The sequence below is a fragment of the Parasteatoda tepidariorum genome, chromosome 8 (assembly GCF_043381705.1).
Source record: "Parasteatoda tepidariorum isolate YZ-2023 chromosome 8, CAS_Ptep_4.0, whole genome shotgun sequence".
NCBI classification, from domain to species: Eukaryota; Metazoa; Arthropoda; class Arachnida; order Araneae; family Theridiidae; genus Parasteatoda; species Parasteatoda tepidariorum.
The window spans coordinates 31310076-31335935 of NC_092211.1; the positions used below are offsets into that span (position 1 = coordinate 31310076).

A 25860-nucleotide genomic window follows, 5' to 3' on the forward strand; every position below is an offset into this window, starting at 1 on the left:
AAAAGTCAAAAGGATGATTCAATGTTTTTTCATTCAAAACTTACTATTTCCAATGATAAAAAGGTGCAAAATTATTCAAATATTTTTAATCTAAATATTGCGGGAATACAAGATGTTTCATGGCTTTGTATACATTTTTAAAATCCTTGGGGAAAATAAAGCAACAACAAAAAAATAAATATGAACATTAGTTTTCTCAAATAAATATTTTGGTTGAGGAAAAGGAAATGAAAGCTGTCTAATTACTGTTAAGAAACTGGGAGGAGAAATATCAAAACCAGTTTGATTAACTGATTAAATTAAACTAGTAGGTATTCATAATAATCGCCTTTAAACTTCTGTTTTCTTGAATGAAACATGTTTTCAAGATTTTTGTATCGTCTTTTTCCCTAGTGATTTGATAGATTTCAAAATCACTTCTGTTTTTTTTCTCACTTAAATATTTGTTTGCATTATTTGCACTCCTAATGAGTATTTTCTCAGCTTCATTTTTGAAAGGGATTCCTGAGAGACATATTAAAGGTTAACCGTATTTAAAAAAGAAAAAAAAAGAAAACTTTATTTAATTGTATTTATTGTATTTGATGACTAATAAATATATCAGCCGCAGTTAATACTATAGATTATTCACATAATTCTAATTCTCCTTTGTCCAAAAAGCAAAAATATACGTTAAAAAATTAAACCAAAACTTTACTTCTATAACTTAGACTTTCAGAACAAAACACGAATAACATAGGGTTGGATAGGGTAGCCAAGATTTGAAGGCCTCTTGGAGCAAAATTGTTCGATACTGAAACTGCCAAATTTGATAAAGATATTTCATGTTTAGTTGTGTTTAATATATCATTCCTAAATATTCACAGATATACTATTTTATTATAAATTATTATTTTTTTTAGAAAAAGCCAAATAGTTCGGTCTTGTCACACCAGGAATAAGACCGGGTGCACATATTAACTCTATAATGAATTTATAAATACTAGAATTTCATTGGGCAAACAACAGACATTTCTACCTTATATGACAATTTAAAAGAAGAAAAAAACATGTATGTAATTTACATGTGATGTAATCAAGGCCGCACTCAAGGAAAGGGGTGAGAGAGACAATTATCTCAGATCCTGGACTGAGGATCCCAACCAAAATTCATTACAGAAATATAGTGTTTATAAATCAGTTTTTTTTAAAAAAAAAATTGCATAGCATTTCTTTATATCGATAAGAAAACTACAATTTTCCATAAAGGATCTTCAAAAATTCTACAAAATATGAAAATGAAGCTTTTTGTGTTTTGAGGAAAGGGTCCACAATAAATACTGTTCTGAGGCCCATAAAATATTTGTTCAGCCTTACTTATAGTTGTTTTTTTCATTAGCTGTTCTGCAGTTTTCGTGAGTCCAGCCAACATAGACACACATCAAGGGGAGGGGTATTAACCGATCGGGGTAGTTTCCGGTTGTACCAGGGAATACCAGGATGGTAGAGCTCGAGAGTGGATGCTATTTAAACAAAACAGAACAGTGCTACTATTGGTCTAAATCCTTATAGTTTGTTAGGGTATAAATCTTTAATAAACATATAATTAGTTGCACTAATATGATGCACTAAATATGATACAAATAAAAATTGCTTTTTTTCAAATATAAGAATAATGGAGAGTTGACAAAGCAAAACATACTTATCAACACAGACACTGTGAAATAAATTAACTAACAACAACACGCCGATAAGGCAAATCTTTCAACTTGACTAATAAAGTGTAATTCTGACTTTGTCCGCTAGGAAGCAAAACTAAATTTGACACAATCGATGTCACCCACTTACTCTTATTTACACATTTAAATTGGAATGAAACATGGAGCAGAAAATATGACCAACAACAAGAATATTAATATCGTTTCTTCATTTAACTTCTAATAATTGAAACAATTCAATGAAAATATATTTAAAACCAACTAAACATGAGTTTAAAAATAATCATACATACGACATAAAACTAATCCGCAGAACCCTTTCATGATGTTTGTGTGTAGTGAATGAGTGAAGAATCAAATATGCAGAGATTTTTATGCAAACTTAAAATGAAAATTGACAGCTGTAAAAAAAAGATACAATTCAGATATTTGTCTTGATAGCTACAATAACCTTCAGTGTAGGTGAAATAGAGTAGTCATTGCCGTCGACGTAAACACGCAACGTAAAAATAAAAAGAATAGAACAATGAAAATGATAAAAACGCTTTCTGAGAACGAAATATTTCAATTAGTTGCTATGCTGCATATACTTTGTATTTCATGTACCCCTTTTTCATTTTATTATCATTTACTCTTTTATTTGTTTTCCTCAAAATACTGCAAGGAAAGTTCGGCACTGTTTCTACTGTAACATTTTATAAGTACTGTTATATTCGTAAAAAATTAGTAACATATTATTATAACACATTTTTGTTGAAAATGTTTTTAAGAAGAAAATTTTTAAGCGAGATTATACTGGGGAATAAATTAAACTGATTGACCTACACTACTTCTCTTCCAGAAACTAGTAGTAATTGGCTTTATTTAAATCAAATTCCTTAAAGTTCGAATAAAATATATAAATAGTATATTATGTCTTTATTATTAATATATTTATTACTCCTTGAAACATAAAGTTATGGAAACAATTAATATATTAATAATGGTAAAATATTAAATGAAATATTTTATAAATGCTTGTATATGCTGATGATATTGATGTAATTCCCTTTTCTGCCCTGAAAGAGGCATTTCTTGACCTTGAGGTGGCTGCAAAACAAATGGTCTTAGTCATAAATGTAGAAAAACTAAAATACATATTATTCTCAAGAAACAGAGTCCCACACTCCTTTCTTGAAATAGATTCTTATATATTTGAAACAGCAAGGAGTCTTACTTACTTAGGAACAATTATTGCTATTGATAACGGAATGTCCCCTGAAATAAAAAACTGGACTCTAACTGGCACATAGGATTGGGCTGTCTATAGGATGAGAAGATTTATTATCCCTAGGTTTCTTTTTAGAAAAATAAGGTTTTTAATTTGCAAAACTCTCGTCAGGCCTGTAATGACATATGCTTCTGAAGCCTGGACAATGACAAAACTGGAGGAAAATTGTATCGCAATATTTGAGAGAAAGATTTTGGGGAGTATACTTGGTGGTGTAAAGGAAAAACAATAACTGGAGAAGGAGATTTAACTCTGAATTGTTCAAGATTTATAAACAACCTGATTTATAAACAATCTAATACATAAAAAAAACTAGAATGAATTGGATGGCCCACTTGATTCGAAAGAATGATGAGACTACAATAAAAAAGATATTCCGTTTCAGACCCACTGGAACAAAAAGGTTAGGAAGGCGGTGATTGAGAAAACTAATTCGGTGGAATCTGATTTTTTGGCAATTAATGAAAATAGTTGGAGATAAAAGATAAATCGTTATGGAGAAATCTTCAGGCATTGGCTCACATTGGGCTGTCTGGCCAACTATGATGATGATGATTTTATAAAATGCCACGATGAGTTGTTTTAAAGGTCATTATGGGATATCATCGAAATTTTGATAATATTTATCAAATATTTTAGTATAATTTTGGTATATGACATGCCACTGATGTTCTGCAATAGTTTGAGGCCAAAACTTATTCTTTTTTTGCAATTGGGTTAAATTTTGGATGCTGGAAAACCTATAATCTTTATAATCTAATACTTTTTAAGATCCTTGCATTATTTATTATTTTAAGTTTTTAATTCTAATTAATATATTATTTATTTTAAGTGTTAAAGTTGCATATTCTAAAAGTCGTGTCCAGTAAGGCATTTTTACTAGAGTATATATGTAAGCTTCAGCATCACAAAATAAATTTAATAAGCAAGAAGAGTTCTTTATCTCTAATAAAATTTCTATTGAAAAAAATAAAATGTGAGTTTGAGCACCAAACGGGACAAGAATGTTAATCTTTACTATATTCTTTTAAACTTGGTCACATTTATTGAGTAATCTATTTTTGTACTACAGTTTATGGAAACTTCAGCTTCACAAAATGAATTTATTTACTAATTTGAGTTCAATTTTCTATTTACTATAATCTATTTACTGGTTCAAATTTAGAATGTGATTTTGAGCACAAAACGTGGCAAAACTTAAAAAACATTAATTTTAACTGCATTCTCTTTAGACGTGGAGACTTTTAATTAGTATTGTATGTTTTTTACTTATTTATTACTATTATTTTTCTTACTTATATTTTTTTGCTCATTATTCTAATTTAAAATCGATTCACTGATTCAAATTAAAATGTGACTAAGGGGTATAAACATGGCTAGCTCCAAAATACAAATTTTTAATGTATTTTTCTAAGATTTGTTCACCTTTTATAAATGAACATCACTTTCAATTTTTTTATTGAAATTACAAGCTTCATCTTCACAAAATAAATTTCTTCTAACTAAAATGAGACGTCTAGCACTATAGCTCCTAAAAAATTATAATTTTTTACAACTTTCCTTTAAAAAAATTATTACATTGGACAAGTGATGTTCTATTAAAATATATTTAAAGCTCTAAACGAAAATGTAATAAACGACAAAAAAATATACTAACTGCAAAAAACTAATCCAGTGAACCACTTCATAATGTCTTGTTCTTTAAGCGCCGAAAGAATTGAACATTCAAAAATTTTTGCACAAATTTAACTGCAAATTTGACAGTTGTTCTTAAAATATTCAAATCAATATACTGCATATAAAAGAGTAACCACTTCTGAAGATGCAAACACGAAATATAAAGGGGGAAAACATAATAAAAACCGAAGGTTTTATTTATTTTATTTCTTATTTGATTTCCGTTAAGTACAGACTTTGCACGGAAGTGGTATACGCTAACTCGTTTCCGGCCATGTTGCAACAGGAGTCATATATCGATCTCAATATTTCTAATATTATTGTTTTGATTATTTAAATAAGAAATAAATAAAACAATAAATTTCAGAATGCCAACTCACATCGCTTCTTTTAAAGAACAAGATACATAATTTGGGTACTATAGATTACCGTATGTCTTAACTATTAAGGTATATATTGTGTCTTTAAATTTAAAAAAAATGTTTAAAAATAAATTTAAATATATATACTAAGCATGCATAATTAATTAATAGTTTTATTTTTTTAGCCCATTGATAAGGCTAAAATATTTCCTGATTAATTCATTATAATCAGTTAAATGAATTGAACTTCATGTGAACCGTAATAAATTAAATCTTTAGTTAGGAAGGTTGCCTTATTGAAATATTATTTGCTAAATCCTTTTGGAAGGGAATATGTTATATAGAGTTTTATTTTCGAAAAACAAATTGACTTCATAAATTGAATTTTTATCTCATTACTTTATGAAGTTTCATTACTAATTATTGCGTTGACAAACTTACTTTTACTTATTACTAAATAAGTAGTTATTACTTACATCTAAAAAACTTTGGAAATGGTTTTGACTTTTCATTATGAATTATGACTCTTGACTGCTTATTGAATTAATGACTCTTGAAATTTTTTTCCTTCCTATTTTTAATTTCCCGTTTTCAACATTATTTTTTCCTATGATTAAAAATTAACATTTCAAGCTTCGAATGTGTCCTATTACAAAAAATATTAATTTTTCCTGCTTTTCTTCTATGACAAGTAAGACTAGACTACAAAGTAATAGATTTTTATTAAATTTCTATTTATAATCTTGACAAAATGAATTTTATTAGCAATTTGAGTTCACAGCTTCTAGTTCAAAAAGTATATTACTGCTTTTAAATTAGAAAGATACAATGAGTTACAATTGTGACCATTTCTAAGAAATAGTAATTGTTACTGTTTTCTTCTAAAACATGGTAACTTCTACTACGTTTTGTATTTTTTATTGAAATATTTCTAAATCCAAATAAGCATAAATGTCAAAAATTATACATACGGCTAAATACTAGTCCAGCGAGCCACTTCATGATGTTCGTGTGTCGTAAATGCGTAACGAATTGTATCCTTCCAGAGTTTTAAACATATGCCAGATTTTAGAAACGATACTAACTTTAATTTTGTTCTGCTAATAATCTTCAGTCTGCATGGAAAAGGATAGTCATTCTTCTCTAAATGTAAACACGCAAAATAAAAAGGAAAAGAATGAATGAAAAAAGATAACTCATCGCGATGCTACTACGCTTGTTTGGCAAGTTTTTCTTTTTTTGTGAGGATGAAATATTCAAATGTTGTATTAAAAGCTGTCATGCATATCTATAGGTATAATAAAATAAAGAATTTGTGTGTGTCTGTAAACAACAGATTGGATGAGCGATAAATTTTAAGAATACGAAATTCAACATAAAGCTGACATACGGCAAATTTTTAAGAAGATCAATTTTCGCTTTTTAATCAGATTTCTTAATTCGGAGACATTTAAGAAATGGAATTTTGTCATTGGTTCAGCGAAAGCCATTGTTTTAAAATAAGCCATAGACGATTCAGTTTTGACAAATATTTTAAAGATAACACCAATGATATTTGTTAGCTTATAGCTCTAATCAGCAACGTTGTTCATTGCGCGTTCTCAAATATTTAATTATTTTTTTATTAAGTTCTGTCAGGTTATCTGAAACATCAACGTGATCTTGCTTGCATAAGCAGAATACGTCACCTGATTTATTGTGTTTGTTTTGAGTGTTATTTTGTCTATTACCGCGTGTTTATTTTATTTATAGTTATGCTTTAAAAACGGGTTTTTATAAAGCTAAATAATTTAAAATATAAAGTAATTAAAATTTTAAAAAATAAGTTTTGAGCTGAAAAGTAAATTAAGGGGAAAATAGTACAAATTCGTTGAAGAGAAAGTAATAAAGCGCCGATATTATTATTGACGTTATTGATAATTAATTTTGAAAATAATTACTGTTCGAAGTACGAAATAAGCTATGTACTAAAAAATAAAACTAATCGAAAAATGGTACTAATTCTAATCAATGGAACTAATTCTAATTCTAATAATAATGTGTATTTATATAATTACACAGTATTAATGTTAATTAAAATTATAGATTTCTTACACTGGGAAATCGACGGTAATTGAAACTTAAAAAAAAAAAAGTTTGGTACTGAAAAACAAAACTAATGGAAAAAATGGAACTATCGTCTTGTGTCACCATAAAAAGTAGCTATACTTATTGACAACAATGACACATAAATTTGGTAATGAGCACTACATTGTGGTAATTGATGCAGTTTTGATAGGTTCCAAATATACTCTTATAGTGGAACAATGTAGAGTAAATTTGGTGCCGATTACAGATGCACCAAATACTGTAGATTTTTATTATAAATTTATTATAAAGATAGATAAGTACAGGAGAAAGTCGCTTGACTGTGATAAATTTTAAATGTCATGATTTGTCTTGAACAACAGCTTTATTCTTGATGACTATGAATGCAGTTTGTCGTTATTTAGGTGGGATGATCCACTAAAAATGTGTTTTATTTAATCTAATATGTTAAAGCTACCAAGAAGGGTAACAAATAATCTATTTAGAAAATTATTTATAAAATAAAATTTAGATTTTGTTTGTGCCTGTCTGTGCGTCTGTATACCGAATTGCAGATATATTGCAAGCTTTAAAAATGCAAGATTAAAAATGTATTTAAATAAGTAAAATTATGAACGAATTACAAAGACCAATTTTTGATTTTTTTAAAATTATATTTTAAATTCAGAAGCATTTTAAAATTGAAATTTTCTCATTGACTTAGAGGAAGCCATTGTTTGAAAATAAGCTGTGGATGATTAAATTTTTCAAATGTTTTTAGGGTAACTTACTAGCTCTAATCAAAAAAAATGGAAGATCTTAAAGATTTTACTTTTATGCAACTCAATTGCAAAATAGTTGAAAGAAACAAAGTCTCCGTGAAGATTGGGTTATCTTGATATTTATCTCAGCAGTTACATTATTTATAGTTTTAATAAATGTAGCAAAATAATTTGACTGTAGAAACCACAATGCTGATAAAAATTATCTCCAGTAACAGTTCATTCGAAGCTTAGAATTCAATAGATGTTAGAGTTTTAAATTAAATATGACACACTTTCATGAGTGCATCTTAATAATTATATTTTAATTTAGAGACAGGGTGCGAATATTAAAAATAAAAGAAACTGGAATGATTTTTTTTCTGAAATAAAGTTTTAATTTCGTTTTTAGAAATAAAAATTACCTTGAAGCAGTCATGAGAGTTGGAGACCAAACGAAACAAGTATAGATTCTCATATTATGAAATAAGAGTTAAAGAAACACGTTTAGTACTAACTTTTTTATTTATTTAACTTTGACAATATCGACAATTTTAAGAATCAGAAGGAAGAATTGCACAAATACTGTGTTGTAGTTCTCTGTAAGGATCCATAACTTGAAGAAAAACTGGGTAGTCTTTCTTGCACTTCTGTGCAATTTTTTTGTAATGGCAGGCCATAATTTTATCAAAGTGTCTGAAAAGAGATAAAAATAAAAAATAATTAGTGGTTTTCAGTCCAGAAAAATAATTTATTCCCAACTTAACACCAAACTTGAACACAAAAATTTAAAATAAAGCAATGAAAAACTATTTATTTTAAATATTATTAAAGAGAACAAAAACGTTACATTGCAAACAAAAACGTTACAAAGAAGCTGAATGAAAGAAAAATCGGAAAATCGTTCCTTAATCGGAACTACCCGGAATTTTAAATTGCCAAAGATTGTTCCGTAAAGATTTCTAATTTTCTTAATTTTTAGAAAAACTATAACATTTTTCGAGATGTTTAGATAATATAATATTCTTCACAATAATATTCTTTTATCTAAAGAGAATTCCGTAAATTATTTAATATTTAAAATATCTTTTATCAGGAAATAAAACATTTCGCAAATATTTTTTATTATTTTATTTAATAATAGTTGAAAAAACTTGAATTATGAAGCGCAAAATTTTTTTCCATTATTTTTAAGAATGCAATTTTAAATAGAAAAATACAAAAGTTTACTAAAATTGATAAAATAATTCTTGGGAAATAGAACTTTTAAAAAGTCGTATATTTGAAATTCGATTTCTCATCACGACCAGTTTCACTTGTGTTTTGAATTTGTCTTTTTTAATGGTGTAAAAGTTTCTATACCTTATAATTCGAATTTTCTCGACTATTATCAATAAAATAATAAATAATAGATATTTACTTAAAGTTATACTTTTCATGTTATTTTCTTTGGAATTATCTTTCTAATGTCACAATTAAGAGCGCAAATTTTTCAATTCGCTCAAAATGTTTTCGAGATATTTATGATGAAGAACGCAAAAAGTCAAACTAACATTAAGGAGTCAACTTTTGAACAACAAACTTTTAAACCACTCATCAGACTAAACTATTGGGACCATATTTCCCATTATTGATGCAATTCTTTATATTTTGGGAGTCAGAAATCCAAATCCGGCTCAAAAAGGCATGTTTTCGTAGAGAAAGCAAGTTTTTGTGTCTGAATTTTTAGCATAACATATCGTTGGAACTAATTAATTAGCATATTTGAGGTCATCTCCTCAATCCAATAAGATTTTTCCCGTGTAAATTCGATAATTAGATCAAAAGTGTTTCAGATTCATCCATTTTTTTTCTTTTTTTGTGTTCTGCACATCGTAATAATGATTTAAAAAATATTTTTATGTTTTAAAAATGAAACATTTTTATAAGATTTTAAGACTAAACTGAATCTTTTCTACATTTTATGTAGAAATTACGTTCAAACATATTCTGAAAGTAACTTAAAAATCTAATTTTTATACTTTATATTATAATTCGCTTAAAAATAACGAGGTTAAACTAATTAAAGTTAAAATAAATTAATTATAGTTAAAATAATTAATTAATTACTATAAATTAATTGAACGACATAAAACATTAGGAAATCAAATGACATAAAACTTTCTTATACTTCATATCGGCATAACTTTAAAAAAAAGTATCTGGTTTTGAAACAAAAAACAGTAATATTTCTTGCATTTTGCAACAGCGTTACCAACAAAAAATATGTTGGTTTTGAAACTAAACGACATTGATGTTCGCAACATTTCGTTAATAACTTACTTGCACAAAAATCTTTCCCTGGCTACTGGATCAACTGTATTTGTGCCAGTTTTCTTTAATTCTGTAAAGTAATCCAAGTAACATTCAGCTCCAGGATCAGTAAACATTTCAGATGCACAGTTTCCTTCCAAACCTAAAAATATTTAAGAAGTATTTAAAATATAATACGAGTTATCCGTATTATTAAATTTAGTCGGGTTTGTTGCTTAAATACAAGCATTATGTAAGAGAGCCATGACTCAGTTAATAAAAAAACCTTCATTCACCTATGATGACCAGATAAAAATAAATCAATTTAGGGGTTAAATCTGTTTTAAAACTAGACCGGTAATACAGAAATTACAGCAGAAATTGAATGATCATTAAGAGATGTTGTGAAGTACTCGTGATTCAAGCTTATTTTTTTTGGCAGCTCCTGGTTTCTATTTTTTACCGAAGATAAATAAATATATGAAATTTAATTACCAGTATTACAATATGATATCTATAAGCATTACATTTAGAATTTTTTAATCTACTGCTACACATGTAGTTTAAATATTTTATCTTTTAACAAAACTAAAACATCAGTTTGCATATTTCTATATAATAGTTCTTTTTTGTGTGTATTAGTGCATTTTCACTTAACTCTATTTATCTTTGTAAAGTAAAAAATTAATACATTTCAACTGGAAGTGTTTACAAAAATAGTAACTCATCAGTTTAATGTTTGTGAAAAATTTTAAAGTCGTGCATATGCTGCTCCATATCATCATTTTCTACATTTTTGTCGTATAGTGCTTGTTTTCAAGGAGGTAATTTATTTAATACGTTCGTTAAAAAATTAGAAATCTTTGATATTTCAAATCATGTTGTAGAAAGTTTGAGTATTTGAAACTATCACATATACACATACCTGAAATAAACATAAAAAAAATGAATTTATGCATTGATATCCAATTCATTATAATCGCAAACACTCGATTCAGTATTTTTTTTACGTAATTGTATAAAAATCATCTAGATATTTCCCAGGAAGAAGCATAACGCTACTTAGACTTCTGACTCGATAATGAATTCGTTGTTACCATGAGATGCATCTGTCCAATGAAAATGCGTCTGACCGTCATTATCTTCAAATTTATTTTATTGTTAAGTTATAAATCCAATTTGAATCATGATTCAAAAAGCAATTCAATGCATGATGTTAAAATTGGAAGGTAAAATTGTTGATTGACCTTTTGTGAGGTCCAGATAATTTGAAATTTGAACCCAGTTCATGTTAATAAAAGTTATTTCTTGAGAGAGGATCCTCTCCCCACTCTTGAGATAGTTCCGCGGTCACTGCTTTATAAAGTATACAGACTTACAGACTTTTAAATATCTTTAAATAATTTTGCATGCGTAACTTCATTAAAATATCCAGGTAAGCCAAAACTTTTTGAATTCATTTTGCGCAAAGCGAATCAGTAATTGTCCTTTATTTATGTGGAATTCCAGTGAAACTCAGAGTGCTTAGTTCCTTTGAACGCTCATTAATCTCATGATCCTAATGTCAGCATGCTAATTACTTTTAAGGTATTTTAAAATTAAAATAATTTAAATGTTTATTTTTTTCTTCATTAAAGAAGCTACCGATAAAATTGTTTGATTTAACAACAATTGATACAAGCTGTTGAAGAGCCATGAGTAAGAAATCAACCGTANACAGACTTACAGACTTTTAAATATCTTTAAATAATTTTGCATGCGTAACTTCATTAAAATATCTAGGTAAACCAAAACTTTTTGAATTCATTTTGCACAACGAATCAGTAATTGTCTTTTATTTATGTGAATTTCCAGTGAAACTAACCGTGCTTAGTTCCTTTGAACGCTCATTAATCCCATGATCCTAATGTCACCATGCTAATTACTTTTAAGGTATTTTAAAATTAAAATAATTTAAATGTTTATTTTTTCTTCATTAAAAGAGCTACCAATAAAATTGTTTGATTTAACAACAATTGATACAAGCTGTTGAAGAGCCATGAGTAGGAAATCAACCGTAAGAGTTGCTTACAATCCTATAATATAGAAATACAATACCTTTTTCTAAATCCACACTGCATACTACACTCAAATTGTCATAATATTTCCTTGCTGCATCAGCAAATCCTGTTTGACATTCTTCAGCGGCCTGTATTTGATATTTTGCGATTTTCGGTTTATGTCTGTAAATGTAGGGGAAAAAAAGGCCATATTACAACATGATAAATAAGTTTTAACTTATATTTTTTGGCATCCCTTTAAAATGCAATAATAAGTACAGTGACGATAAAAATATTTACATTTGTATTTGTCAAAATATTTTTTTTTAACTTTACACTTGTGTTTGCTTTAAACTTGCATGTTTATTTTTTTCCCCTGACGATATGAAAACCTTCGCACGTACAGTCTGGTATACAATTGGAACGAATGCAGAAGATCATCCTTGAAGATATTTCAGCCTATTGCGGGATTTCTCTTCAAGAACAATTTTGCTAAAGTGAATCGGTAGATTAAGTTAAATGGAGGCAATTAAATTTTAAAGAACGATTGGAGACGAGTAAATATGAGGCAAAATGAATGGAAAATATAAATTCCTTTATTTACGTTGAACTACAATTGCTCAATAAGCTATTGGCGATGGTCTGGGAAACATCCTATGATCCGAAGACGTGTCATCACAATTTTAATAATCAGCAGAAGAAATGACTCCCCTACTTTGGTATTTCGATGATCTACACCCGAAGCAGACCACTTCATGCTAGTGCAGTTTAACGAGGACCAAATACCAGTTTAGTTCTTTCGTAAGCTGATCAAAGTGGCCACCACCCATTCGCTCACTGGCCGTTAAATTACCAAATTTTACCACATTTATCAAATTTTGTCACTTGTTATAAAATCATTGTTAATTTCATCAAAGTCATTACCAACTTGTTTCGACAAAAATTACAGAGGATTCTCGGCGTTCCCACAGAGCCAGAAACTTTGTAAATTTTACCTTATTCTGGTAGTTTTGACATTACTTTTTTTCAGTGCATATTATAACGTACATTAAAAAGGAAACAATTTTTGAGACTGGTGAACTCAAAATAGTTATCGACAATTTACTGAAAGTAATTTTGAATTAAAAGTTAAGGGAGAAAATAAATTATATTGTTAAATTAACTATGTATAATGCGCCACTGTTTCGCTACAATGGATTATAATAGTGTTCTTACTTGCTTTAGCTTAAATAGTGTTAGCTTAAATCTAATTTCCGATTAATTTGTATCATATTCAATTAATCCAAAACCTATAAAACCGAACAAATTGAATTTAATGAAGCGTGAATTATAATTTTTTTATTGGGAATCTGTGATGAAACTAATTCATAAATGATAGCTTAAAATTAATTATTTATCTAAATGTACTCCAACAATTAAAAAAAGACAATTATTTCACTTAAGAAATACGATGTTCTTATTAGTTTCTTAAACATATTATTAAATAATTATTTAAGATTCTATTTACAATTACTACATAATTTTAGATAAACTAACTGTATGCCCGTAAATGTAAACCATTTTGAAAATATTTTAAATGATCATTGTATCAGTTTTAGCAAAAACTCAATCAAGCACAATGCAGTAAGCTTCAGACCGATGTAATGAAAAAAAGAGCTAAGCATAATTTAAAAACTTTTATTTTTTTAGTATTTTATGCATTTATTAGGAGTTTTTTAGTTTTTTTGGGTCAGAAAAGTAAATAATTGAATCGTTTTAGCATAATTTATGTAATTTTCATATAAATTATGAATATCTAGGTAGATGAAATGAATTTTCATCGCAGTTTTATTTCATCTGTAGCAAAATAAAAGAATCTGAAAACAACAAAAAAACTATTCGTCGAGTGACAAATATTTCCATATTTTTTCAATATGCATAAAATGAGAATAAGTGTTTGTTATTTTTTTCAACTGAAGAGATTCAGAAAAAAAGTCCACTTTCGACATTTTCTTTCAGAGATTTCTACATATAATTGCGACAAACTAATATAAATATTTTTGAAATTAATATTCTTAGGAAACAATGCCTAGAAATATTTATATCAGTTATAAAAACTTGAAAAATTTGTATCAAGAAAATTACTAAAGAAAAAATCAAGAGGTTCAAAATGAATTTAGGTTAAAAAATTATGCATGGAAATAATTGTGACAGCTTGTGAAACAACGAAATGATCAGGACCACTTTTTTTAAAAAAAAGCTTTACAATTGTTAAAAACCATTTTATTGAAAGACTTTTATCCCAGCATTCATTTCAGATTTTTATAGTTTTTCAATATATCGTGTTCTTTGAAGAAAATAAATGCAATAGTTAAAATTTCAATACATGCTTTCGATAGTAAAAATTTCGTTAAAAAATTTGCTGTTTTAAACAATTTTTAAATTATAGTTATTTATAATTGAATTGAATTTTAAATTATACTTATTTATACTTATTTATAATTATTTTTAATTGAATAATGTCATGAAATAGTATCATAAATATGCGCACTTGATAATGGAAAGAAGCTTCTTCCATTAGCTTCCAAAATTTTAAAGTAGAAAACGATAGACAGATTTCGAGCATTCAGAAGCCGCCCAATCACTGGATTCGCCGGGCATGAATAAAAGAAACAGAAAGGATTATTTTTTTTTTAAAAATCGTTCTGATTTTTCTTTCGGCCAGCGTCGTTTCCCTCAGCTACGGTAGTTTTTTTTTCTTTGTCAATGATATTTATCTTAATTTTAACTTTGTCAACTTCACGCTTTTTTTTTCTTCTCTTCAAAACTGCTTTATTTCTGTTTTCCTAATGAATGCCTTTTAGGTCTAAAGAACACAATCAATCATAAATTAAACTATTTCAAATCTTAACAAATGAAACTTGTGTAGGGCACATTTAACAAAAAATATTTAAATTTACATAAACCAAGTACTGTTTTTTTTTAGTTTCTTTAAAAAAACATTAAGGTTTTTTTCAAAAATAAATTAAAAATAAATGGCTTTCCCTTAGATCCATTTAATGATGGATTATAAAAATCACGAGGGCAGATAAACAACAAAACTTCAGGAAGAAATAGCAATAAAGAAAACTGAAAGAAAATTGCAAAGAAATTTATTTATCATCTAAACTGTCTATTGAAATGAAAATTCCTAAAAATTTCCAGACTTTTCCAGATGTTTAAGTATTATAGGTGGCCAAATAAGTCGTTAAGGACATACTGACCAAGTAGCTGCTCAATATATAAATTTATTGTCCTCTAAATTCCCATATAGTTTCTCAAACAGTTACATCTTTAATACATTACAATAGTAAATAATATTACGAGTGCGAATTAAATAAGAGTTTATAAAAGTAATAACTTACTGGCACCAGCCTCCACCGAGTTCTGCATTCGCCTTATATTGAAACACTTTATCAAGGTAGCAATAATAGTTGGATAAATACGCAACGTCTTCTTCAGAATAAGCCAAGCCGACTACGACTGAAAGAAAGTATTTTTATAGTCAAAGGCATTGAAAAATGTCAATCATTTTAGGTTGTGTACCTTTACTACAAGGGCAGACGTAAATTTTGTGTTTGATCACATGATGTTTTGATATTTTTATTCTCACAAGAAACAATATCTTTACATGTAATAAAATAAAGAGTGTGTGTGTGTGTCTGTATACCAGATTGCGGGTAAACTTTAGGCTCTAAGTATACGAAATTCAACATGAAGCTGAATGAGTACAATTGCAAACTGTTCGATTTTCGATTTTTAATCAGATTTTTAAATTCGGAGACATTTAAGAAATGGAACTTTCTCATTGGCTTAGAGGTTGTTTTAAAATAAGCCATAGAGAATTCAGTTTTGTCAATTATTTTAAAGATAACACCAGTGTTGTTTGTTAGCTTATAGCTCTAATCAAAAAAGTTGTTTATTGCTCATTCTGCAATACTTTATTCTATTTTTTATTCATTATACCAGGTTATCTGAAAGGTAAAACGTAATCGTGCTAGCATAAGCAAAGCCACTTTATTAATATTTTTAAGGTTTTCTGAAACCACCTGTTTATTTTGTTTATAATTATGCTTTTAAAACATGATTTTATTAAACAAAATAATTTTAAATAAAAAAAAGCAAATGAAAAAAATAATTTAAACATTTATCGGGTCAAAATGAAGCGTTGTGAATCATTTTTAATTTTAAATTTTACATCTTTGCTATAAAGGCAAATCGATTTAAGTCTAGTTTCTGATCAAACAAGCTTTCCATAACTTCTTTAAAAATTATGTCTCCATATCATATTAAGTTTCCATATCTTTTCAAGTCTGAACACTTGTAATACAAGCTCACTCATGAGGGTTTAAATGTTCTTATATTATTTAATATTCTTGCATAATTTCACTTTCAAAATATTTCATAGTTGAGTATTCTATTTTTATAGCTTTCAAAGTTCAGACGCACTCCAACATGTAAGTGGTTAAATAAAAAACAAAAATCGTAAACGTAAATATAAGAACATGAGAAAAAATGAGAAAAAAATTAAAGATAAATAATATTTTATTTTATAATCGTCGTTGAAGAGCTGAACCAATTTTTCGGATTTACAACTACTAATATTCAACTCCGAGCACCCTTGTAATTTTGAATCCATTCCAGAAAACACGGGAACTTCTGGATCAAATATTAGGAAAAATTTGCCTTCGTGGAGGATGTTTGATGGAACTAACCCCCATTTGCGTTACATGGTGAGGAAGACCACGAGAAGCTTCTCCGGTAAGGGACTCTAACCCATGATCCATCTACCACTGAGGATATTTCTCGTCATCACTGTGGTCGAGGCAAGCCGGATGCGGATCCGCATCGACCAGCCATTGCTGGGATTCGAACCCGATTCACCACCTTGGAAGACTAACGCTCAATCTCTTGAGCCGTCGCGGCTCAAGATAAATAATAAAGAAAAATAATTTAATTATAATATATCCACTATTCCCACCACCAATAAAGAAAAGCAAAAAAGAAGAAGAATATATTTACTGCCAAAAGAACACTTGTAAATTCTACCGTCAAGCATCATAAGTAATGCATTTTTTATTTAAATACATATATCTATAATATTCACAAATTGAATTCATTAGCTATTTGAGTTCATAGTTTATAATTTGAAATATATTTACTCATTCAAATTTTGAGTGAACCATTAAACTCTTAATGTGACCAGCCTTACGAAATACTAATTTCGACTATTTTTTCTTCTTCTAAATTTAGTCACTTCTATAAAGTAATTGATATTTTTAACAAAATATATTAATAACTTTCACAAAATGAATTTATTTAACAATATGCGATCATAGTTTCTAATATAAAATAAAAATTTACCGTTCAAAATTAGAATCCCACACTGCATTCCAAATGTGACAAGCATCACGAAATATTATTTGTCACTACATTCTTCTAAGGCATGGTCAGATTACTTCTAATAAGAAATGTATTTTTCATTCAAATCTATGAGCTGTGTAATAATAGATTATTCAGCAATAATAGATTTAAAATATATTTACTGACACTACAATAAAACACTAAGCTTTTAAATTATGCTACTAAAATATTAATTTCTATTCTTTCTTTTTCGAAGACAGGTCATTTCTACAAGGATTTATAAGCTTGACAAAATAGTTTTAATTGGCAATATGAATTAATAATTTCTACTTTAAAAAAATGTATATAATAATTAATAACTTCTTATAGATAATGCATTTCTTTTAATGTATTTAATGATTTTAAAGTGAAATAAACATAAGTGTCAAGAATTATACATACGGCAAAATGCTAAGCCAGCGAACCACTTCATGATATCTGCGTAAATGCGTTACAATTATGTATCCTTCGAGATTTTTAAATAAATACTAGATTTTAGGAAAAAATGCTAATTTTAATTTTGCTCTGAAGGTGCCAATAATCTTCAGTCCAAATGAAAAAGGGAAATCTTTCTTCTTTAAATGTAAACACGCGAATGAAGTTTAAAAAAAAGAAAACTGATCGCAATGCCACCACTCTTGTTCCGCAAGTTTTTTTGTGGGTAAGAAATTGTGGAAAAGCTCTCATGCATATAATCAAAATTTTCATTTTTGCTTAATTTACTTTAATTTTTACTTATTTGGTTTTTTTCCACATTCAGACTTCATGCATTTAACTAAACGAAAAGTGAACAATGCTCTATTTTACAGAACGTTTTGATAAATTATTTTATAATTTTGTAAGAAAAACTTTTTTTTTAATCTAAAATTTAAAATTATGAGAAAAGCAAATATGGAGACGGATTCTAATTTGATTCCACCGGCTTGTAGTATTAAAACTCGTCTTAACTTTTAATAGCACTGTCTTTAAAAAACTATAAAACAAATGAATGATTAAAAGATAATAAATTTTAAAACCAATTCTCATCGCATTTTAAACAACAAAGATTTCTTTTTCGTATAGGCTATCTAAAGTCTTAAATAGTAAGTGCATTTTTTTTAAAAATATTTAGTCTCAGAAGTTTATTCTTTTATTATTATTTTTTTCTGATTTTTTTTCTCATTACTTACTTTATCACTTTTTTCGTTATTTATAAGCCCGCTTCTTTTTCTTACCATGTTGCTTATCTATGTTGAAATTTTTAATGGAAACTAATAGTTTTAGTTATTAATTAAACCAAAAAAAATGCGAATAAAGCGCAAATTAATTTATTTAAATTGACATACTATAGTTTCAGTTCTGTGAACCAGAATGTTTTTCAGAGACATTTTGACGTTTAAGCTCTGAGAAAGATTATTATTTATGATATCAATTTATGCTGAACTGAAAGTATAATATGTCAATATATGTACTTTCATTTGTGCTTTATTCACATCGTTTTTTGCTTTACTTAGCACTAAGTATACCCTATTATTTTGTTGAATTTTTTGTTATTGTTAGAATAAAGAAGAAGAAGAATGTTATTCGCAAGAGTTTTATCAAAAAATAAAATAATTTTTCAAGCTCACATAACTCACTTTTTTAATAAAAAAAAACTTTAAGCTGTTAGAATTGCTTTGCAAATTTCTCAGACAATGACAATTTCAAAAAAATTTTCCCAAATTGTTTGAATTTCTTGGTTAAATAGCAATTTATTTAATTGTTTATTTATTAAACTATTATTTTACTATATTCGACTAAAATAGTTAAATAATCAAAGATGATACTCAAACTGTTAAGTGAGAGATAAAACGTTTATTAATTGTTGGATTAAAATGTATGATTAAAAAAAACAGAATTCTACCCGTGCCAACTAAGCGAGCTTTATAAAGCCATTTTGTTCCGTGAAGTTGAGTACATATTGTAGCTGAGAGTGCTAATCATTTATTCTTATGACTAGTTTAACAGGAATTCGAATCCTACTGTTGATACTGCGAAATTTCTGCTCCAGTGTATTGCTTAAAGGCCTGTTTACACGGTCCAATTTCCTGAATCCGAGAAATTGGACGGATTTCTCTGTCCAAGAAATTGGATGATTCGTTGACACTATCCAAGTTCTTGAATGTCGCTGATTCGTTGAAAGAAAAACTTGCGCATGCGCATTGTTCNGAGTGCTAATCATTTAGTCTTATGACTAGTTTAACAGGAATTCGAATCCTAGTGTTGATACTGCGAAATTTCTGCTCCAGTGTATTGCTTCAGTGTTCTGATCCAGTGTTCCGCTCCAGTGTTCTGCTCTCTTCAATCGGTGTGACCCTGGATCATTAGAACACGAAAGTATCACGCGTAGATGGTGCAGCTCCCATTAAGTTCCAATGTCCGTTTAAGTTTCATTTTTATGGTTTGAAACTCATGCTAGTTGTAAATTTTTACAAAACCATACAGTTTTCTATTTGCAATTTTTAACCGAACCAGTTGTAAACGATTACAAAACCGAAGGTGAAAATATGTTCTTAACCATAAACTTTATAATTAATCAGATCTATAGATTGCTGTCGGCTATTTTACGCAGTTTTAGTAACAGTGTATATTTGCGAATTTTGCTTTATGAGTATTAGATTTAGATGTGTATTTGCTACATGTATGTTATTTGTGTTTTTTTTATGATTATAATCGTTGCTTGATTGGTCTATTTATGAAAATAATGCTCCAGAACATAGAAATAATTTTTGCTACGGGGCAAATATGGAGAAAAAAATGAAAAACTATTTAGATTCTGAATTATTTTTAACTATACGTACTTTTGCACTTTTCTAAGTCCTATGATTTATTAATATCTCTCTCAGTTTATAAACCAAATGAGAAAAAAAGTCTTTAAAGGATAAATTTCAAACCTTTTTTTTTTCATTACCACTCTTTGTACGAGTTCGTCTCACATCGTAAGGCACGGTTTCCAGAAGATTGCGAAGGTCAAGTCTCACAGACAGCAGTCAGTGACTAGGTGGGCAATCATTTTAATCAGAATGCGAAAGGGCTGAGGTTGCGTGTTATGGGTTCCGTTCACTTGCTTGACTTTGTGTGCTGGAGAAAAGCAGGGGAGTCACCCCCTTAGCAGATGATCAAAATTGTGACTGCATGTCTTCGGATAAACATCAGCGATGCATCAAAAACAGACGCTAATAGCCTATTCAGATGCTCTAGTGCGACGTAAATAAAGTATTACTATTGCTTGTTGTAAGGTTTTTTTAAGTTTCTGGATGTGCTCCATGAGGCATTTTGTTGAATAAAATTCCGTTTTATTTGATAATACTCTCAAATCTGAAATCAATATTTTTCATCCTTGAGTTAAATATATTTTTAATTCACACAAACTTCAGTATTAGTATTTCTACGGTTACAATACCTGAACTTGAGATACGATACCAAAAGGCAAGTGTGAATTTGATTGCAACCGATTGTATGCAGGTTTGCCCTTTCACCCCAAAATAGCCTGTTTGACACTCTTCAGCGGCCTGTATCTGATATTTTATATTAGAAAGTGAAAGAAAAGATGCTGTTAGAAAAGATGCGATTCGTATCTTTGATTTAAGATTCTGATAGTAACAATAACATTTAATGTGCAAGGAGAGGAAGAATCACATCTGCAGGAGTAAGCTCGTTATGTAAAAAAGAAAATTTATGAAAAAGTTTGTGTTTAGTAAATACGTAAAGAATTGTACCCTCTGAGATTTTAATGTATGTATATAAAGAGAATTAAAATATTTGAAAAGAAAATTAGCAGCTGTTAAAAAACATACGATTCGTATCTTTGATTTAAGATTCTGATAATATCAATAACATTTAATGTGCAAGGAAAAGAGAAGTCACATCTGTAGGTGTAAGTTCATTAGGTAAAAAAAATGTATGAAAAATAAAACAAAAATAAGCACAATGAAAAATATGAATATTGATGTTTGTGTGTAGTAAATACGTAAAGAATTGCACCCTCTGAGATTTTAATGTATATATGTAACGAAAATTAAAATACTTGAAAAGAAAACTAACAGCTGTTAGAAAAGATACGACTCGTATCTTAGATTTAAGATTCTGATAGTATTAATAACATTTAATGTGCAAGAAAAAGAGAAATCACATCTGTAGGTGTAAGTTCGTCATGTAAAATAAATAAATAAATGCATAAAAAATAAAACAGAAATAAACACAATGAAAAAAGTAAATATTGATCACAGTGTCATCACATTTGATTAACTTGTGCATTGCAAATAAGAAACATTTACATTAAATCAGTACCTGTGTGCGTATACTCAATATTTCGTCTACTTTATTTTAAAGTTTTCCTAGTGACTCCGCAACTGTTCTCTCCGATTGGCCTCTCCCTAATTATATCTCATTCATTATTGTTTTTCCCGCTATGAAGTTAATATTTTACGCAAATGCAATTAAAAAAACTTTCTTCAAAGGATTCAATTATTTTACCTTTGCAAGAGCATTTCTTAACTTGTTAAGAGCAACGAAATAAACGATTATCGAAATTTGAAAAATAATCATTTGAACTAGAAAAAAAAGTTCCAATTTATGCCTTGATCACTTAACTCGACACTTATTAATCCGACGAAGCAAATTTGGAATATCATAGAAAATTAGCTTAATATATATATANTGAGTAGCGAAATCAACGCTTTTCAATAACTTACTTGCACAACGCTCTTTCCATTGCAACGACGTCAAATGGATTTGCACCAGGTTTTTGGTACTCTGCAAAGTAATCAGCAAAGCATTCCTCACCAGGATCTGTAAACATCATTGAATCACAGTCTCCTTCTATATCTATATATGCCAAGGCGAAAATGTTTTTACTATGCAGTATATATTATTATAAATTTATGTCAATTTGACTCTGTATGTTGTATATATAAAATAAATTAATGATTAAGGGATACCAGCTGAATTTTATATTCGTTCAGTAATTAGAGAAAAAAGAGGTGCTCCTTCGGAAAAACTAATACCCAAGGTTTTCTTTTTTTTTTTAGGAAACTTTTTCAATCATTAAAATTTAATAACTTTAGAACGTAAACGAGCATAAATTTTCATTAATAACATTTCATAGAATATATGTTTTAAGTATTACACAGGAATTAGTCAAAATTATGGAAATACTTCTATACTAACTCATTTTGCCATATTTCTCAAGATATAATTGGAGAATAATTTTTTAACTTCATAAATGTTTCGATCATGCGATTTCTCCCACATATCAATGAAATTTAAAGCTTTTATAGATTTGAGGGACCAGGCATAAATTAAGAACGAAAAGAAAAACGTTTTTGAACACTCTATGCCAAAATATATAGTTGAAATTTAAAAGGATATAGTTGACATTTGAAAAAATGATTTCGTAATTTCGTTATGAATCGTATTTGGTAACCTTTGAAAAGCTCCGATTATAATATCTTGAATACATTTTTTTTATTTTTATTTAGCTTTTTTTAAAGTAAGCTCTAACTGATTAGGGGTTTACCACAAATTTCATTTTGGAACATACTACAAAATTTTATAATAAATGATAATATTCTACTATAATGGTCCAGGCAACAAAGTGGGATGGTAAAAGGAAGGAAAGCACGCGAAATAAAACTATTCTATTAGAAATGGTATTATATAATGCCGATGTCATTTTTAATAAATCTTTTTTAATAGTACAAAATATAACTTGCGGAAAATGCTTAACCATTCACAGCTTTCTTTCCAATTTTACAAACACTGCTTGGAAAATTGATAGAAACTTTTTAAATTTTCAATGTACTTAAATCGAATTTTTTTTCATATGATACCAAATATGATTCAAAACAATGTTATGAATTTTTTTAAAACGTTTTTCGTGCATGCACAGTATGAAAGGATTACTTTTAATGCTTATATTTTGGGCAATTTTTAACAAATGTTTTTCAAATCTTAAAATGATATTTTTTTATAAAGTTAAAATTAATCTAAAAATTTTGTTTACTTTATTGATTATTTCTACAGTTATAATAAAAAACGTAAGGTGAAAAAAAATTACTTTTTTTTTATAAAAATGTTCTTATCTCCATGAATATTCAAGCTAGGTTTACGAAATTTCGTACAACTATTTAATGTAATAAACAAATAACTTGACATATGTTACAAGCTCATAGTTATAATTTTTGCCATAGGGTGTCCAAGAACATTATTTTTCTTTGAAATGTATGAGAAATCGCATGACCTAAACACTTTTTAAGATATAAAAATATTATCTATTTTTTTAGAAATATGAGAAAATGAGTTTGTATAGTAGTGTTATATTAAGTGAAGTATAATGCAAAATAGTGTATATTAGTGTTAGTTAAGCAATAAAATTATAATAGTCTAAAAAAATAATAATATATAAAAATAAAATAAAATTAAAATAAAAACAAATGTTTTTTGGTAAATTGCGTTTAAAGTTTTCATAACGTTTTTCCTCGGATTTTACGTTATCATAAAACGTTTTTTCAAATTTCTTTTCACACACAATTCCTTCTTGAAACACTATTAGTAAACAGTTAATTAACACGGTAAATTTCTATATTGTAATTTATTCTAATTTTTCCAGCAATAAGTAATTAAATAATCTTCCTTTAAATTACCATAAATGCTTGCAATTTTTGCCCTCAAATAAATACTTATCTTCCTGAAAATGAGCTTGTCTTAATTTTTGTCTTTCATTTTAGATTTAATAGGCAAATAATTTAAAGAACTAGAAATAATTTAAAAGAATTATTTTGTTTTACAATGATAAGATGGAATAGGAATAATTTTAACAGTTAGAAAGCATACGGATCATGTGCTTGACCTCAGATGAGGAAATAAATGAAACGAAACACGTTTAGTATGAACTTTTTTTATTTAATTTTAATAATATTTATAACTCTAAGGTGAAGGAATAATTGCACAAACACTGTGTTGTAATTCTCTGTAAGGTTCCATAACTCGGAGGAACAGATGGTAGTAGTTTTTGCATCTCTCTGCAATTTTTGTGTAATGGCAGGTCATCATTTTATCAAAATGTCTAAAAAAAGATAAAAAGAAAAGATAGTTAGGTGAGGATATCAATTCAGAACCACAATTTACTTCGAATACTGCGTCAAACACACACATATACCACCTTGATCAAAAAGTTCCCAGAATAACCTCCAGGTGGCGTTACCATCGTTCCGATTTGAGTTCTGTTTTTTTTTTTTTTTTTTTTTTTTTTTTTTTTTTTTTTTTTTTTTTTNAGATGGTACACTGTTGTTGATATTCCCTCTAAATCATAGCGTCATAGCTTGACATTTGCAAAAGTTACGTAGCCAAGAGTACATCTATTTCTCTGTGTGTTGGCGTTTCTTTACAATTTTAGAAATGGATTTAAATTTGCAACAACGAGCTTTTATTAAATTTTGCGTAAAAACTGATTTAATGGTGTGCGAACGCTGGAAAGGTTGGAAAAGTGTTTCGGCAACGATTCTCCAAAGAAAACGGTCGTTTACCAGTGACACGAGCGGTTAAAAAGTGGTCGTGAGTCAATCGAAGATGATGAACGCAGTGGCAGACCATCGACATCGAAAAAAGACGAAAACATGGATAAAGTAAAAAAAATGTTGGTCAATAACCGCACATTAACCATGAGAGAGATAGCGGTGGGCTTGAACATTGCCCATGGATCCGCCCAAGACATTTTGGTGAATGATATGGGTTTCCGTCGTGTAGCAGCAAAGTTGGTGCCAAAAGACACCAATTTCATGCAAAAAAGAGACGTTAACGTCGCAAAAGGCATGATTTGCGAGGCTGAATCCAATCCCACATTCATCAAAAAAGTCATTACTGGAGACGAGACGTGGGTTTATGAGTACGATACGCAATCCAGACATCACCGCACACTAACCATCAGAAAGATAAAGGAGGGCTTGAACATTGCCTATAGATCTGTCCAAGACATTTTGGTTAATGATTTGGGTTTCCGTCATGTAGCAGCAAAGTTGGTGCCAAAATACCTCAATTTCATGCAAAAAAGAGACCGTGTTGACGTCACAAAAGGCATGATTTGCGAGGCTGAATCCAATCCCACATTCATCAAAAAAGTCATTACTGGAGACGATTCGTGGGTTTATGAGTACGATACGCAATCCAGATATCACTCAAGTGAATAACGTTCATTAAATGGCAATGACGTTCATCAAAGTAAAAATCGCAGGAAGCACTGATGGACATACCGAATAT

At 28.5% G+C, this 25860-nt stretch overlaps 3 protein-coding genes across 6 annotated transcripts in view; all 3 read right to left on the bottom strand.

Annotated features, from left to right (window-relative positions):
* The window catches only part of LOC107442831 (uncharacterized), a 105816-nt gene extending 99820 nt beyond the window's left edge, over positions 1-5996 (bottom strand). Inside the window, exons 1-2 of one of the 4 annotated variants that reach the window (XM_071184578.1) lie at positions 4625-4805; positions 1991-2098 (exon numbers count right to left, since the gene is read on the bottom strand). In XM_071184578.1, the coding sequence (XP_071040679.1) occupies positions 1991-2021 (31 nt within the window). In that variant the 5' untranslated portion in view covers positions 2022-2098; positions 4625-4805. Of the gene's footprint in view, positions 1-1990; positions 2099-4624; positions 4827-5977 lie in introns of those variants that run through there. The other 3 variants (XM_071184577.1, XM_071184576.1, XM_043048862.2) reach the window with 3 other exon arrangements.
* Positions 5997-8340: 2344 nt separating this feature from the next.
* On the bottom strand, positions 8341-18154 carry LOC107448838 (uncharacterized). The gene is made up of 5 exons (XM_016064189.3): positions 17989-18154; positions 15549-15666; positions 12224-12348; positions 10157-10289; positions 8341-8530 (listed from the first exon to the last, which is right to left on the bottom strand). Exons 1-5 carry the CDS (start codon positions 18017-18019, stop codon positions 8389-8391), a joined length of 549 nt encoding a protein of 182 aa, XP_015919675.2. The 5' UTR covers positions 18020-18154; the 3' UTR covers positions 8341-8388.
* A 6332-nt stretch (positions 18155-24486) lies between these two features.
* Positions 24487-25860, bottom strand: part of LOC107448837 (uncharacterized) — a gene marked incomplete at its 5' end in the record, with an annotated part of 6812 nt that continues 5438 nt past the window's right edge. The window contains 1 exon segment of the mRNA XM_016064188.3: positions 24487-24670. Coding sequence (XP_015919674.1) covers positions 24532-24670 — 139 coding nt within the window. The 3' untranslated portion in view covers positions 24487-24531.